The sequence below is a fragment of the Glossina fuscipes genome, unplaced genomic scaffold, assembly GCF_014805625.2.
Source record: "Glossina fuscipes isolate IAEA_lab_2018 unplaced genomic scaffold, Yale_Gfus_2 26, whole genome shotgun sequence".
NCBI lineage: Eukaryota > Metazoa > Arthropoda > Insecta > Diptera > Glossinidae > Glossina > Glossina fuscipes.
In genome coordinates, this window is record NW_023998421.1 from 5756373 (window position 1) to 5772435 (window position 16063).

The 16063-nt window shown below is 33.1% G+C and overlaps 1 protein-coding gene across 2 annotated transcripts; it reads right to left on the reverse strand.

The window, feature by feature from the left end:
* Positions 1-470: 470 nt before the first annotated feature.
* Positions 471-15365, reverse strand: LOC119635350 (protein spaetzle 4). 2 transcript variants are annotated; one of them, XM_038030139.1, is made up of 3 exons: positions 14969-15365; positions 1366-2757; positions 471-1302 (listed from the first exon to the last, which is right to left on the reverse strand). In XM_038030139.1, exons 2-3 carry the CDS (start codon positions 2748-2750, stop codon positions 849-851), a joined length of 1839 nt encoding a protein of 612 aa, XP_037886067.1. In that variant the 5' UTR covers positions 2751-2757; positions 14969-15365; the 3' UTR covers positions 471-848. The 2 variants fall into 2 exon arrangements, with proteins under 2 accessions (XP_037886067.1, XP_037886066.1); XM_038030138.1 differs by having other exon boundaries at positions 1366-2840.
* Positions 15366-16063: the final 698 nt, after the last annotated feature.

A 16063-nucleotide genomic window follows, 5' to 3' on the forward strand; every position in this document is an offset into this window, starting at 1 on the left:
AAATTTTGCGACTAGTTTATAAAGTAATAAGGAAAAAACGACTATAAACATAGGAATGAATTTTGAGATGGATTAACAAATCAACTGCAATCACTCAGTTCTTCGTTCGATTAATCGGGTTAGTTCTAATCTTAGTCTTAACTGCATCCTATTGCATACTTTCTGCAAAGCGTTGGAAAGGGTTTTTGTGATTCTGGTAAAATTAAAATTTGATTAAAGCTTGTGACTCTATTATGATCTCAGTTATCGCTCGCTGGGTTCGGAATTTATTTAATTTGCATTTTTGTGAAACATTATTGTGAAGTAGTTTGACTACGACTTCGTCACGATCTCGTACGTTTGGTATGCGTTTTTTTTTCAAAAGCAAGGTAGAAAATTTGGAATGAGTTGAAATGGTATTGTACTAAGTATGTAATTATGAAACCGGAATTTGCCAATAGATGAGCCTAATGTCATGTTTAGTTTACACGTCCGAGGTTGTGTTTTTTTATAGTTTTGGTGTCTGGCAACCATATACGATCGTAATACCAATCTTGTTTCATATACACAAACTTGGAACATCACCCTGCCGTATCGTGAAATCGGTCGAACTTATATATATCATGCAGATCGGTCAACAGTCAAACGGCGGAGTAACAACACAGGCACGAATGTCTTAAATGCCTTGAATGTGGACTAAAAGACCTAATGGTAGGGTACTACATCTTTTTCGATGACTAAATATTTGCAGTTTCGAACTAATATTTGTAATGATGTCTAGAATATTGTTAATGAATATGATGATTGTAGATAAACATATATACACAAATATTTTTTTTAGGTTAATAGTAACTGAGTAAATATGTTCTTTAGCCCTCATAGAAATTGAAGTCATCCTTCGGTTTATACCATTCTTCAGTCGCGTGTTCATAGATGGCGTTCTTCACCTTTTCTTCGGCAATTTCAATGGGATGTCGAGTATCGCTGTTATAGCCACCCTCCGATCGTGGACTTCGCGATGTTGTCCGAAAATCGAATGGTATGTTATAACATTTGCATATGCAACAAGAAGGGAAACGAAACCAATCGGAAAATATTCCGCGGCATTCATTGTTTGGATCATAAGCAAGCAAACGATGTAAACGATATTGCTGCTCACAACGACAGCCTTCGCGACAATACATTTGCTTGTGTTCGTGCGTGCATTTCTCCCAATGTACGTATTGTTCGAAAGGATAAAGATTAAGTAAAGCCAATACCTCGCCCCGTGTATTGTTGGCCCAGAACGGTGCTACCACTTCTTCCTTAACCGGACAAGCATTACTGAAATATTAAGAAGAAATAAAAGCAAAAAAAAAAAATTCATTTAAAACATTTTCGACTTACACTCCTCTCATATGCACTGGAGGGTCTTGTTTCATTGCATCCTGAAAAAGTTGCCCGTCATGTACCAGTGGTTTATGTGGTGATACTAAACTCGAAGGTGTAACATTCAATATGGCGGGTTTACGCACTTTTTCGCCTAACAATAATTCTGCATGGGATGGTAGCAAACTAGTTGCAGCCGGATTTGCCGAGCCACCGTATTTATGGTAATAAGAAGTGTTTAAACGATTGTAATTTTTATTATATTTAAATGGTGATGCTCTTACGGTCGAAGTTTGTGTTGGTGAGGCGGATGTTGTTGTTCCCGGCACAGTAGACATGTAACGATCAGTTGATGACGCCGCTGTTTGATTTGATCTGATGATATATGTTCTATTTGCAGAAGATTCGGTTGGACTTATTTTTAATTTCAACTTGGCTGAGATTGTTGAATTAATTTTGAGTAGTTGCTGTGAGGGTCGATAACGTTGCGAGGACGGTATGAAGGGTTTTCTTAATTGTTTCAAGGGAATTCTTTCGCCAATAATCTCCGATTTAGCGGTAGTGATAGTCGGTGTAGGTTTGGCTGTCGTAGTAGCTTTTACAGTTGTTGCTGTGGTTGATAAATTAATACTGCTATCAGTAGTAGAGTTAGTAGAGGTACTACCTGGCTCTATTTCAGCCAATTGTGGTGATTCCACGATGTGTATGTTATCACCGGTCTTGAACTCGCCACTAACAGAAGTATATCTCAATGCGTCGTACACACTATTCGCTGCGGTGTCCCCTTTACGCTCTACAATTATCGTCGTAATTTCTTCGTCGTTGTTATCAAAAGATAGTTTCGTTGTAATTTCTAGATTTTCATTCAAATCTTTAGAAACAGTGGTGGATTCATATTTATTGTCTTTGACTTCTTTAGCGGGACCATTATCAATAGTTGGGGCTTTAGAAGACGTTCTAAACGTTGTTGTGACATTTTCTAAATCATGATCCGATTTATTAGCCTCAATACTGGTAGATATTGTTGTAGCGGCTGTTGTTGACGGTGAGTTTAATACAATGGCTTCGCGTAAAACGTCATTTGATTTGAAATTATTAAAGTCATCACGATTAGGCGTAAACTTAATTGATCTACTGTCGCGATAAGCATCACGCGAATAACGCTCTGAAGCCATTTCAATGTCATCGATATCGATCTCATTGTTAAGAATTTCATTTTTCAATATCGCTATATGACGTACATCGCCGTACATACGTTTCATTAAACCCTGATTTTCATGAACAAAACGTCGTACCGCATGCCAGGGATATGCAGCACCAGGTAGGGCGCAATAGGCCTGTTTGGTTAGATCACAGGGTATTGTGGTCAGTATTTGGGCACGACCTTTACGTGATTGTTTCATGTTTGGGCTGCAAGAGGTGGCCGAATCGAAACCATAAGCCCAACATTTATCAATGTATAAAGCGAAAAGCAATAGAAATATAAAATTAATCTAAGAAAAAAATCGCAGAAGAGAAACAAACAAAAAAAAAAAAAAACATAAACAAGAAAACAAAAGAAAAACAAACATTAAATTGTCATTTGCTAATTACAAGTTTGTGTCTTAAGTCTATTATTTTGGCTTGAATTCAAGTTTGCGCTTTAAGCCTTTCGCTATTGTTTTAGTTTAAAAAGTGAAATCAAACAATATAATTACGAAAAAAAAACCTCGCTTTCACACGTAAATAAATAAAAACAATTTATAAAGTAAATTAAGTTTACATTCGCTTGGGAGTAAATATTTAAAATTCATTTAGTGATAGAGAGAGAACAACCGATCATTAGGCTTAGATATTAGGTTGCTTTCCATATTTGCAAGGGTCCATTCTGCCTGTCCAAACACGACTAGCTAGTAATAAAAAGATTGCACGATATTTGAATAAAACAAAGCGTTTAGTGTTGGCGAAGATCCGATCAAATGATCGATCTATTCTTTCTTACGCTAAATTCGCAATATTTTTCCATTCATAAATTCAAGTATCTTTAAAATCGTCTCTGTAAACTCATGTTATTTGTACCATGTGGGAAGAAACGGCAATTCACTACGCTTTTGATAAGCTTTACACCTTGTTTCCCTGTCGAAACGAAAGAAAATTACTTAAGAAAATAGTGGGGTATGTCTGATAGACAGTGCTCCTGATATTATTGTAATAATTATCATCGTAAAGTTGAAGTTATCACTGTAGTAATTCCGCTCAATCCTAATATATTTCAATAAATTAATCTTAATTTCTATTCGTTTGAATGCAAATTATTTCAATTCAATTCGAAATTCGAAATGAAAATCTCAACTCAATTCAATTCATTTCAATTCTATTAAATTCCTACTATTTTAGCCTACACTACTTGTGGTAGAGGATATATGAAGCTTGTACGGATGGATGTTTACAATAGCCAGAAGGACTTGCAATAGATCCCGATTTCATTATGCTGCAAGCTTGTCTGTCCCTCTGTCCGCCTGTCTATCTGATGGCTCACCATAGATTCTTGTGTTCAACCTATAGGTCGTGACTTCTGAGATACTTGATATACTGAACTTGCTTCTGCCCAAGGAGGTACCCTATTCGATTCGCTTCGGATCGCTCCCTACATACTGCCTTACTTCGAAAAAATATTATAATTTTCGGAATTTCGCAGCCAAAATCCCCGGGCAAGAATATTTCGGTATTTCAAATCAGTTTGAGAAATTTGGAACCTCCTGCTACACAACTGTTTCTAAGAAACTTGAAAAGGTTTAATTTTGAATATTTTTTGGTTAAAATTGGTTCACAATATAGAAAAGTTTAAATGAAAAATTGTCCAATTTTTGATATTTGATTATGAAAATAGATTCCTAAGTGTAAAAATTTTATTACTGGCTACAATGTGCATTGAGGCGTACGTACTCTTAAAGTTAAATGCTTAAATTACGCATTATGAGATTAGAAACCCGTGACCACCGACTTTGTAGTCGCGCGTCTAATTTCTTCGGCTAAGCTGTAGCTCAGCAAGATGTAAAACGTAACTATGTTAAATTTTGGATTAAGATTGTTATGAAATGTTAAGCTCTTATATGCCTAAAAAGGTCTAATACCTGATTTTAATTCAGCCGAATTAAAATTCGGGTCGTTTGAAATTAATTTACCTGAATGCGCTTAATTTTGAAATTCAGGTAACTTTAAGTTAATTTGAGTGAATTTAAATCATTCTCGATCTCTCAAAAAATCTCAAAACTTTCCTTTATATTCATTTTTTTTTTTTTTTTTTTTTTTTTTTTTTTTTAAGGAAAAGTTTAATTAAAAAGGCTGGGAGCTATAAAGAGTTTACTTTGAAATCAAAAAATGTTTCTTGTTATAAAATGCAAAATATCTTTAACCGCATTCATCCAAAACAAAATAAAAAAAAGTGGTAATTTCAGTTTATGATGGTGGCATAGAAAAATTTATGAGATTTTCTGACTAGAAAAAAAAAAAAAAAAATCGTTTTAAGAATGCAAAAAATAAAAAAAAAAGAAATGGTAACAATATTAACGTGAACGGCAACCAATCAATGCCATGAAACTAGCGAAGCGTTATTACTAAAAAAAGAAAAAAAACGAAAAATAATATTCATGTAAGGTATTCGACCGCAAGACACACAAGTAAAAGTTGTTCATAAACAAGACCAGCCGCCAATTTTTCACTATAATTACGCGCTCTTTCACTTTTCTTATTGAGAAATTCACAAAAACTAAAGAGGAAGCGACCACACCAACAACAATAAAAGTAATAATAACAACAACGAAAACAACACCAGATATAACAGCAACAACCATAACTATATAAGCAATAATAATTTATATGTTGCAGCCCTTTTTCTTTAAGGTGATGCACAAAGGAAAAGTGAACCGTAAAACTCAACTTTCGATTTCACTAAGAAAGTTATTATCATTTTGTTTTCTTTTTCCTTTTTTTTGTTAAGTGTTTTATTTAGACAAATGCCCAAAAAAAAATACAGAAATATTTAATGAACTTTTTTTTGGTCCCTATTGCGTCAGACATTGTTATACAATTTTCAATATTATTAATGGTAGTTGGATTAGGTAGTATTTGGTCAAAGAAATTGTAAAACATAAGCTAAGTAACTACAAGTTAAGTTGACTGGAAAAAAACATATAACCGGTTAGTCAAACTATCTGCTCATAGCCGAGACACATCATGTAACATTTGTTATTCAATTTAAAATCAAAGGTTTCTAAAGAAATCATCGTTTTATTGCTTTATTTTTCAGAGACGTTACAAAGTTGCTTAAGTTATTTTTCGTTTATTATTTAAATCTTACAACACGGCAGCAACATATGCTTGCACTGTTGACTTCTCAATTTGTCACCATTCATTTTCTTTTTATGAAGACTCGCTCTTAGATATGCATTGGCGCAAATTTACATAAGTCATAATAGCTCCGGTCACTAAACACTTCAATTTCATTAAACACTAAATGTCACTTAATAAATTCGTAGGACGATATATAGATATTACCAGATGATTTTCTAATAGTATCAGACTTCAAAGTGCCATCAAATTCCAATCATTGGCTTATAGGCTACAGTAACTTTATTGACGCCACTTGTCACTTTCAAAGCACTAGGAAAATCGGGTTTCACGTGTTAATGAAAAAAGAATTACTTTTTAATGGGAAAAAATACTGTTCTGACAAGAGCTGTTTAAACTCTGCTCTACTGCGTCGGAAAGAAAGCTCTTTTCTAAATGGGTACGAACTGGTTTGACTATGATCAATTGCTCAGGGGATGTGCCCTATTCGTGTAACACGCTGACGGTCAGAAAAAAGTGAAAAAAGAGAAAGAGATAGAAACGTGATTGTCGCTTTCAATCAATAAGCGTTCTATCTTCATCATCTGAGCACTCTTTGTGGCTGCGACTTGAGTACGCTAGCACTTAGCGACTCAGTAGTCCCGATTTTAGTTGCTCGTCTAGTCGTGCGTGCAGTTTTGACCGAAACGAAAAACGTGTCGATGATTCAAAGCGATGTTTACAGCTCTTCAGGTAAAAGATGAAACATGGATTTATTATTACAGTCAAGAGACTGTCCTCGATAGTCAGCCGAGTAGTCAGCGGAAGTAGTCCCAAGCGATCAAAAATCGGTTGAAAATGTTATTTTTTGCTCATTTTAGCATGCGTATCGAGTATGTTGAAGAGGGACCAAGAAAGCACCATTATTAGTGCTTTTGAATGACTAAATTGCAACCGGTCACACACCCTACGGAAATATTGAGCAATGAGTTACAACTCCTTACCTAGGCATCTTCCAGCTAAGGGCAAGAAGGGAAAAAATGTTGCGCAACTACGCATCTTTGCGAGCACTCCATACTAAAAGCGATCTCCGTGGCCTAGTATGCTGCCTCTGAAAAGCTTTGGAAACATCCTACATCTGGATTTGTCCCCTTCTTCAGCAATGCTAATGTCATAGAGCAGATTTGTCGAGTTGTTAAAATCGATTGAAGAATCGAATATTTGCAGCGCGAAACTAATACTCTCTACTTTGACCCGATCAGCTAACTATAATGTGTTATGGCCATGTATTGAACCAATGAAATCATCTATGGGAAACGTTGCTAAAAATAACTCATGCAATTAAGCTGATCATGAAAGAATGAGCACAATATACGAGAAGACATGTGTTCGTGGCGCTGATACCCACCCGAACACATAGTTACGTTTGCTGATACAAACTCAGTTTTATTCCTGTAGTTTTTCTCAGCATTAAGTTAGCTGTAGGTCACTTTTTTAATTATTAATTTTACGTTGTAACAACATTGAAGTTGTCTTCAAAACATTAAAACGAACGGTCACAACGTTAAAAATTCGTGTAATTAAGAATGAGTTATTAAACAAACGTTCAAGCTAATAACGTCTAGCTACTAAAATTTCGCTAGAACATGAAGGCACAACTGCCGCAAAATCGTTTCGTTTTTAATTCGCACCAAGTATACAAGAAAGCTTTTATGCTTCTATAAACAACACGATAAAATGGCTTTTAAGTATGACAACGCTCAGGCGCATATTGCAATTTACTTCGAGGAAAAGTTAAAAGCAATTAACTTGAATGTGATTACTCTCTCCACTGTTGATTACGATTTGCTTCAATCGGTGACTTTTGGCCGCTTTGATCAGAGCTTTCATTGTGAAGATCGCACTGGGAAACACTACTACTCTGAATAACTTTCGAAGAAGAGTTGTTGTAAAAACAAATCGCAACTAATTATGGGGAATACTTTGACTGAAATGATTTGTAGCATCTTCTTATACACTTACACTGTTTGTGATACGAGGATATATTAAGTTTGATGCATGCAACGACCCAGAACGACTTGAAATAGGCCACAGACTTTATTATACCGATCGAGTCAGAATTACTTTTTAAATTGATCTAAGTTTGTCTGTCCGTCTGTCCACCTTGTTTTCTCGTGTTCAATGAATAGACCGCAAGTTTTGAGATATTTAGACGAAATTTTGTACAACCACATGTTTCGGCCCGCGGCTATTGCAATTGCTTGAGATTGAACCACTTTACGAATAAATGATTTAAGCGAAATAGGGTAAGGTATTCAATGATTGACTGTGTCCTACAATAATGCTTTTAGTTTTTTTAAATATTTATTATTATTATTTTTGTAACTAATACGAAATGTTGAAATTATTAAAATATAACTATAAAGTTAATTATAAAACCAACATTTCGCCTTCTGATCTTTTCGGCGGTTTCACTCATTTGACCAATGAATGACTTGCCCTTGAAGTAAAGCAGTATAGAGTAAGTTTTTGTTCAAGCTAATCACTTTTCAGAGGCGATGAGGGCATACAATGATTCGAAAACTATATCACCGATTCTTGCTTGTAAGGGACAGTGTCCTTTTCAAGTTAATTTTTTAAGTAATCGTATCCTTTTTTCTTTTTCTCTTTAGTAAGTCACAACTAAATTTCTAGGTTAACTATATAATGTATACAAAAATAAATAAAAGAAAATTTGAAAACGAAGAAGTATAATTTTTTTTTATAAAAGAATTTACATAAAAGACACGCTTTTTGAAAGGTTTTATAGATGTGAATAATAAATAATTTCCCATTATTGCTTATAATGCATATTGTACGAGCATGTATTATGTAAATTTAAATGGTAGTCATAATATCATTAAAAAGTACTGCAACTAATATATGTGTATGTAGAGGTGCATATAAAACTTATAGACAATAAAAAACGTCCAACAAATGCTCGTAGTTTCCAAACAACAACAAAAACAACAATCAATCACTTTTATAGTAACTAATTTACATGTAAAAGTGTCCAATGGTTTACACACACTAACACAATAGCAGTAAGACACATATTAAGAAATAAAATGAAATTTCACTTTCTATGAACGTTAGTGGAAGAAAAATATTCATAAAAGGTAGGAAGAAAGAAAAAGAAACAAGGAGGGAGAGAGAGATGTATAGAGAAAGAAATAATAATAGAAATAAAAAGAAAAATGTTATTGACCCATACAATACCTTAGCTTAAAAAAAATGTCTAAACTTGTTATTGAGAAGTCGTTAAGTAAAACTGAAAAACAATTTCTTTAATGCTTAAAACTTGAGACAAAACAAACTTCAGCAATTACGTAAGCGTTGTTGTCACGGTCCCCGAAAGATGGTAGTTTAGCATATTACCCTCATCGTTCGATATTTAGCTCGGAGAAGTAAAATTGTGAAGGCAATTGAGCATCTTCGCTAGTCTATCTGCCCGTCAGTGATTCTTCTTATCTGTCTACATTTTGGCTTGCGTAGCTGTTCTTGTCATTAGTCAAATTATCTGCTCGTCGATTAACTGACTGTAGCTAAATGCTTTTGAGCGCAATGGCCAGTATTCCCCGGGAGTGTATTAATACAACACTTTTTGGAAATTTTGTTGAATTCAGAAAAATATTTGACCGATTTGTCGATAGCCAAATAATCCTTAGTTTTTTTTGGCAATTGAACTGGATACAACAAAGACGACCGCGGCTACCATTAACATTAGGTCACCAGCGAAAAGATCACTTCGGCCAAGGGATCCGTGTAACTAGTTTCTAACCCTCAAAACTGTTACATGTGCTTAGGTAATGTAGTACATAACTATTAAACCAGATAATCCAATCCATGCCAAAGTACTTCGTGTGGTATACACTTAAACGAATAATTTATAACTTTTCACTAAAGGCCAAGGCAAGCTCAATGAATCCATTCACCTGTCCTTGAGGTGTTATATTGATTTTAAAATTCTTTGCTTTTATGTTTTTACGTAATAGTAAACCATGTTAAGACTATTTGCTAAAAATTCAAAATCATTCGGAGTAAAACGTTATGGCGAAGAGAGAGAGAAAGAGAGAAAGAGAGAGGGAGAGGGATCCTTTTGTAGGTTCATTTATCACTATTTCCAACTATCATCGATTTTTCCTAAAAATTATGTTTGAAGCTGCTAGGCCGGTTGTACGTCTTAGAACCAGGTGCAAAGGCTGAAATTTATGCACTTCTGCTTGATAGGATTGACTGAAGTTTGACGAAGAGTTTCTTTTGCTTCAGTCGATTTAAGTTTAAACTTGTCTGTCTGTTTGTCCATGTATTTCCACATCTTCCACAGGTCGTACTTTTTGAGATATATTGATGAACTTGGATAAACTCGGATAATTAAAACCAAAAATAGATTCTATTGAAAATTGTGAAATTTTCACGACTCCCTATAAAACTTTACATGCGAATTATTCAAATACTGCAGGGAAAAGGGTTGAGGAATAGAAAATTAATTGTACGAACCTTGAACGTCTGCTCACATTCTGGATTTTTTCCTATATCACGAGCCCCAGGGAAAACACATAGACACAAGCAATAATTTTTAGCATCTTATGGCGAAAGCAAGGTAAAGTAGTGTAAGGTAACTAAAAGCCATTTTAGCTCGACTATATAATGTCTTAATAGTTTTACTTTAAATCCTTCGTTTAAGTATAAGCTACACTTACCTACCAGCAGAAAATAGTGCGTTTTATAAAGGTTACTACACATGTGTAGTCGACTAGATAAGATCGCGACTATCAAGTCAGTTTTCGCGGACTCAAATCTCAAATGCCATATAGTTTAGTTTGATCGTAGCTACAAGGAACTTTGTTCGTAGCATGTACGTAGAGAGTGCTTAGTCGGTAAAGGTATGATATTAATTTGGGCGCACATCCACTAGGCTGTGACCAAAGAACACGAAAGAAAGCTACTACGAGTTGTCCTGTCAACCGCGAGGAAGTTGTTTTTCAAGAGTTCTCGCAAAACCCCACCTCACCAACTGAATTTCCAAAAATTGTATTGTAATTTTCCTGAAATATTAAATAACTTATAATAATTAAAAAAAAAAAAAAAAAATCATCTATTTTTATCCTTCCATTAAGAAACCAGCCTCTTCTCAAACAAGTCCCTTATGTTGACAAAATGTTTTCAGGCTGGTGAGGTCTGTGTGAGAGGGACGGGACTGCTGCAAATTCCACACAATATATTTTCTTTCTTCCTTGTTTTGTAATATCAAACTATTCGTTTTGATGTACTTAAGCATTTCATAACTGACCTATATATGCATTTCTCTACCAGATAATTAACGCAGGCAGCTTAGCAGATTATTCGAAAGGAAACAACTCATGACAACTTGCTGTCAATTAAATTAACAAATGAAAGAATGAATAAAGTAGTTGCTAGACAAGAAATAGAAATAAAAGAAATAAAAGAAATAAAAAAAAAAAAAAATAAAAGAAAAAAAACAAAAGCTGGAAACTAAACTTAATAACAAAAGTGTTAGAGAATAACATGTTCTTTATAAACATGTTCACACATTTATTCAGATCCACGCGTACAATTTATTATCGTTATCGTGCATAAAGATAGTATTAAGTCAAATCTTTTTAAATTGAACATTTTTCAACTTCATTTATATATTACGATGTTTACTTGCTGCTTCTCAAGTCGAAGACAAACATTCGTTGACAACTTCATCATAACTACCATTTAAAGACTTTGTTTCACATATATACATATATTCGTTTGTTTACTTACAAAATTTAGTAAGATAAATAGGTGTATGTGCGTATACATGTATTTACGTGAGAGCATTTTGAAAACTTGATTTCATTTCTACAGAATAGAAATGTGTAGCAACATTGTAACAATTTCGCATTTTTCATTTTCACATCTACGGATCAAAAAAAAAAAAAAAAAAAAAAAATACTATCATCACCACCATCATCATACACATTATATCAATAAGCAAGTGCTGAGAAAGTTTCTTTGAAATTGTCATAGCAATCTGTTCCTCTAGAGCATATATTCTGCAAACATTAATACAAAGTAAAGTTTAAATTAAATATCGAACTGTAGCGGTTTTTTTTTTTTTTTTTTTTTTTTTTGTCTTCTTCTTTTAAAGCAATCTGACCATCTTTAGCGTTATTTTGTTGATGTTTATTGTCTAATTTTATATATCAATCGATATTATAACATGCGACATCGAATGCTTCTTGCGTTTTTTTTTCTCTCACACACAACATTATTTGTGCCTTATCTCACGTCTATAAGGAGCGCCTTTGTTTTCTCTTTTCTTTTCTTTTCTTTTCTTTTTTTTTTTATTATTTGTTTATTATTATCAATTATAAAAGTTGTTTGTTACATTTAACTAAATTTGATTCGTTGTCATTTCCATTTTCTTTTTAGGACGCATAGAAAAACTTCCCCTTTACACTTTTATAGAAATCTGCATTATTATGGTATTAAATGAGAAATTTACAATAAACACTTTTATATTTTCCATAAATAGTTGAAAAGAAATTATCTTTAATTATTTATTGCAAGAATTTTCAAGAATTATATTAAATTGAAAAGAGATTGAAAATGAAAATTTTGAAAAAATTCACTTTAGAATAAAATTTAAAATATTAATTGTTATTATTAAAATTTAATAATAATAACATATAAAACTACCATAAAATACCCTACACTACCCTACAATTATATATATATATTGCGCATATATAGGAAGTTGTCGAAACGTCAGTGTACCAAATTTCATGAAAATATCTCAATACTTGCGACTTGTAAGTTGACAAAAGATAATAGGAGAGGCAGGCGGGCAGAGGAGGCTAGAAAATCATTTCACATCAATCAGTATAATAAAAGGTGAGCTTATCTCAAGTCTTTTCGGATCTTACACGCATATCCGACCATTCACAAACATAATATATCTGCGTGCCACAGGTGATGTAAGGTAAGGTTATAATAATAAAGGCAATAAGCAACTAATAATAATATTTCGTAGGAAACGAAAGAGAGAGGAAGAGAAAAGATCGAGCATTTGCAAAAATTTATAAATTTACAGCCTAAGTCAAGCATATCGTCAGACAAGTAATTCTTAAGGCCATATCGTAACATGCCGGACTTCTGTCGATGTTATACCGAAGCCCTGATGCGAGCGCCGTTAGCTGGTAGGAAGACCGCATTATCGTCACCATTAAAATTTCGCAGATATAAGCGATCCACTTGTGGCGCATTTCTCAACATTAGGGGTAATTTTTTTTCTATATATTTACGATCCTTTTTACTTTTTCAGAAATAAACAAGAAAGAGTTAAAATCCTCCTCCACCTAGCTTGTGCCGTACACAATTGAACAGCAAGACAGAGTAAGTATCCTTTCGTTTGATATATCGATTTTACTTGGTAGTAGTAAGAAGGAGCAAGTTTTTCGCTTTGCCATTGATTTCACCTAACAACTTGTTCGGCCTGCCTTTATTTAATACGGTAAACTTTCACTTTGCCTCTATGCTCGAGAGTTCAGTCAAAGGTGCTTTATTATTTAATATGTAATTAAGGGGTATTCTCGAATAAATGAACACTACCATCAGTATATTTCCACCTATTATGTGTGAATGACTAGCCAGATTCAATGTTAAAGTTCAGCCAGCTTCAGTCAACTTCAATGGTAAATGCGATGCAATGCAAGTTTTCCTTAAATTGGGCTTGAAGTTGAAAACCTTAAATAGCTTAAGGTAGCCAGTTTATTAATTTCCAGTGCTAATGTGAGAAATTCGACATTTCAAATTCACTTCTTTTTAGTTCGAAGGCACTCATGTAGGTTATTCGAGCGGAGCTATGACCTACAAAGCCTGCAACTTCTTGTTAGTTATGGATGTTTCGAATGGCCATTCGATTGGAGCTGGTTTTGCGTCAAGTTAGTAATAATTTAACATTTTCGTTCTCATTTGATGTAAAATTGGGCAACATTTCAGCAATGTGCGTACGTGACGAAGAGAATATTTTATAATATTTTATACCTTGTATCACTTATGGTACAGGATATATTAAATTACTGCGTACGTAGAAGAGCTTAAGGTAGACCCACTCTTTATTATAGCGATCGATTCAGAATTATAATCTGAATTGATCAAAGTCCGTCTGTTCGTGTGAAAATTTGTGTTCAAGCTACAGGTCACAATTTTTGAGATAATTTAATGAAGTTTAGTACAATGACGTGTTTTGAGGGAGGAGGAATGCGAAAAATTGTTTAGCTTGGTCCATTGTTTCGACCACTGCCCTTACAATGCCCAATTCTGAAAAGTTGTTATATGGAAAATAATTGCAATTTTCAAAATTTCTTGGCAAAAGTGGCTATTCATAGTACTTCGGCATCCTAAATTGGTATGAAAACTTTCCACTGGGTGGGATAATTTCTGAAAGTCCTCTTATATAACGAAAACTGAAGTTCCTATTACAAAAACATATAATTTTCAATGGTTCCTGTTGAAAAATATATCATAATAGTAATTTAACATAAAAAAATTAAGTGTACCGAATTTGGACCAAGGCGGCCTATTTTTTGGATCTTACCCAGACAGAAAAGTCTAAATTTTAATATGTTGTGGTGAAAATTAACCTATTCCTAGTTAATTTGATACAAAAAATTATATAAAACGTATCTCCATTTTTGAAACTCTTGGGCAAAATCATTCTAACGGAACGCAAGACTTCATTTGTAAAGAGTTGTTATAACTTTGAATTGGTGGGCATCAAACGTTTTGTGAGTAAAGTAAGTGAAGAAGAAGAGAATTTACAAAATTTAATTGAAACCAGAAGTCAGCTTCAAATCAAATTTTAAATCGATTTAAGTAAGTCGGTCTGTCCAACCGGACATTCTCCTGGCTCCAAAAATATAGATATCGGCTTCAAATTGAGCAAAAACATTAGAAGTTTTTGCATGAAAGTTGGTACTGAGAATGGGTTAACGGACGCACCTAAAGTACCAAAAGAAACATTTCTCCAAAGGGGGAAGAAGTTGGTTTTTGCTGCTAGACCTATAAAAGTTGTAACAGCAGGCCAATAACCGGACGGACGGACACGGCTACAACTATTAATAAGTAATAAAAGTATCGTATCTCTGATAATTTTTTTTGTTTGTGTTATATACGTATTGAATAAATTAATGCTTTCCGTATGTATTAATGATCGATGATAACAAAAGACTTAAGCAACAAACTTAATAAGAAAAAACTTCTCACATATTTTACTTACAATTAATATTTTCGTGATTTTGAAACGTTTATCCATATTTATGTAGTTTATTGTGCTTGTATGCCTATGTCTTAAGAGTTAACAAATTGAAAGTCACATAAATTCTCATGAGAGGCGAAGAATGAAGGAAGACAACGAACAACGATTAATGACTTTGCAAAGTTATACTTTATATATATAAAACTCGTAATCACTCTATGTATGAATAGTAAACATAGTAACGATAATAAGTGAAGAGTTTTTTTTTAACGAAAACGAAGGTGATTTTTTTTAAGTTAAGTATAATAATTTTCTTCAGTAACGCATTTTCTTACACAAGGGAATTATAATTTTATGTGAAGATAAAATTTATACACACAACACATGTTTCAGTATATACAAATAATTAATAATATATTATTTTAATAAGAAAAGTAAAACACTTTTTATTAAAATATATATTTTTTTTTGTTTTGATTTCTTTGCTTTTATTTCGTCTTTAATCGTTTAAGAAAAAGCTTTAACATGAATATTTGATTTAAAAATCATTCATTTTTCACATCACGTATAAATTTTAATTTTTAAAAGCATTTTGTTTTATTTTAGTTTTTTTTTTTTAAAAAAAAGCAAAAAAAAAACATAGAAATTAAAACTTTCACATTTTCAGGAAATTTTACAAAATACATATATATATGCATATATATTTAAAATAATTTTTAGTTAAAAATAAATGTACTAAATTTTTTTTTTTTTTTTGTTTTTTCGAAAGAAATCGAATAATTTTACGTAATTTTTGTAAAGCTTTTATAAATTTATTTTTTTTTATTTAATTTTTCATAAATATGTAATAAGAGAAAATAAAAAGAAAAAATCACGTTCACACGGTTTGCACTCACGACTGCAACTGTGTCTGCCAATAGTCCATAATAAACAAACACCCAGTCAACCGACCAGCCAGACTTTAAGCCATTCATCGTCGGTTAGCAGTTGTTGTAGTAGTTTGGTTAAGAAGAAGTCATTTCACACACCATACGAAACTCAAGCAGCGGTAGTAGTAATAGTTTGTAGTAGTTTTCTTGCGTTTTTTGTTTCTTTTTTCTTTTTCTTTTTTTTTTT

Bases quoted from the DNA above. Each gene is read 5' to 3' on its own strand.
- LOC119635350 (XM_038030138.1), bottom strand. From the start codon at position 15,004: ATGGATAAACGTTTCAAAATCACGAAAATATTAATT. The intron at 2,841-14,968 runs GTAAGTAAAATA...TTTTTTTCTTAG, and splicing joins AAATCACGAAAATATTAATT to ATTAATTTTATATTTCTATT. The intron at 1,303-1,365 runs GTAAGTCGAAAA...TTAATATTTCAG, and splicing joins CCAGTGCATATGAGAGGAGT to TAATGCTTGTCCGGTTAAGG.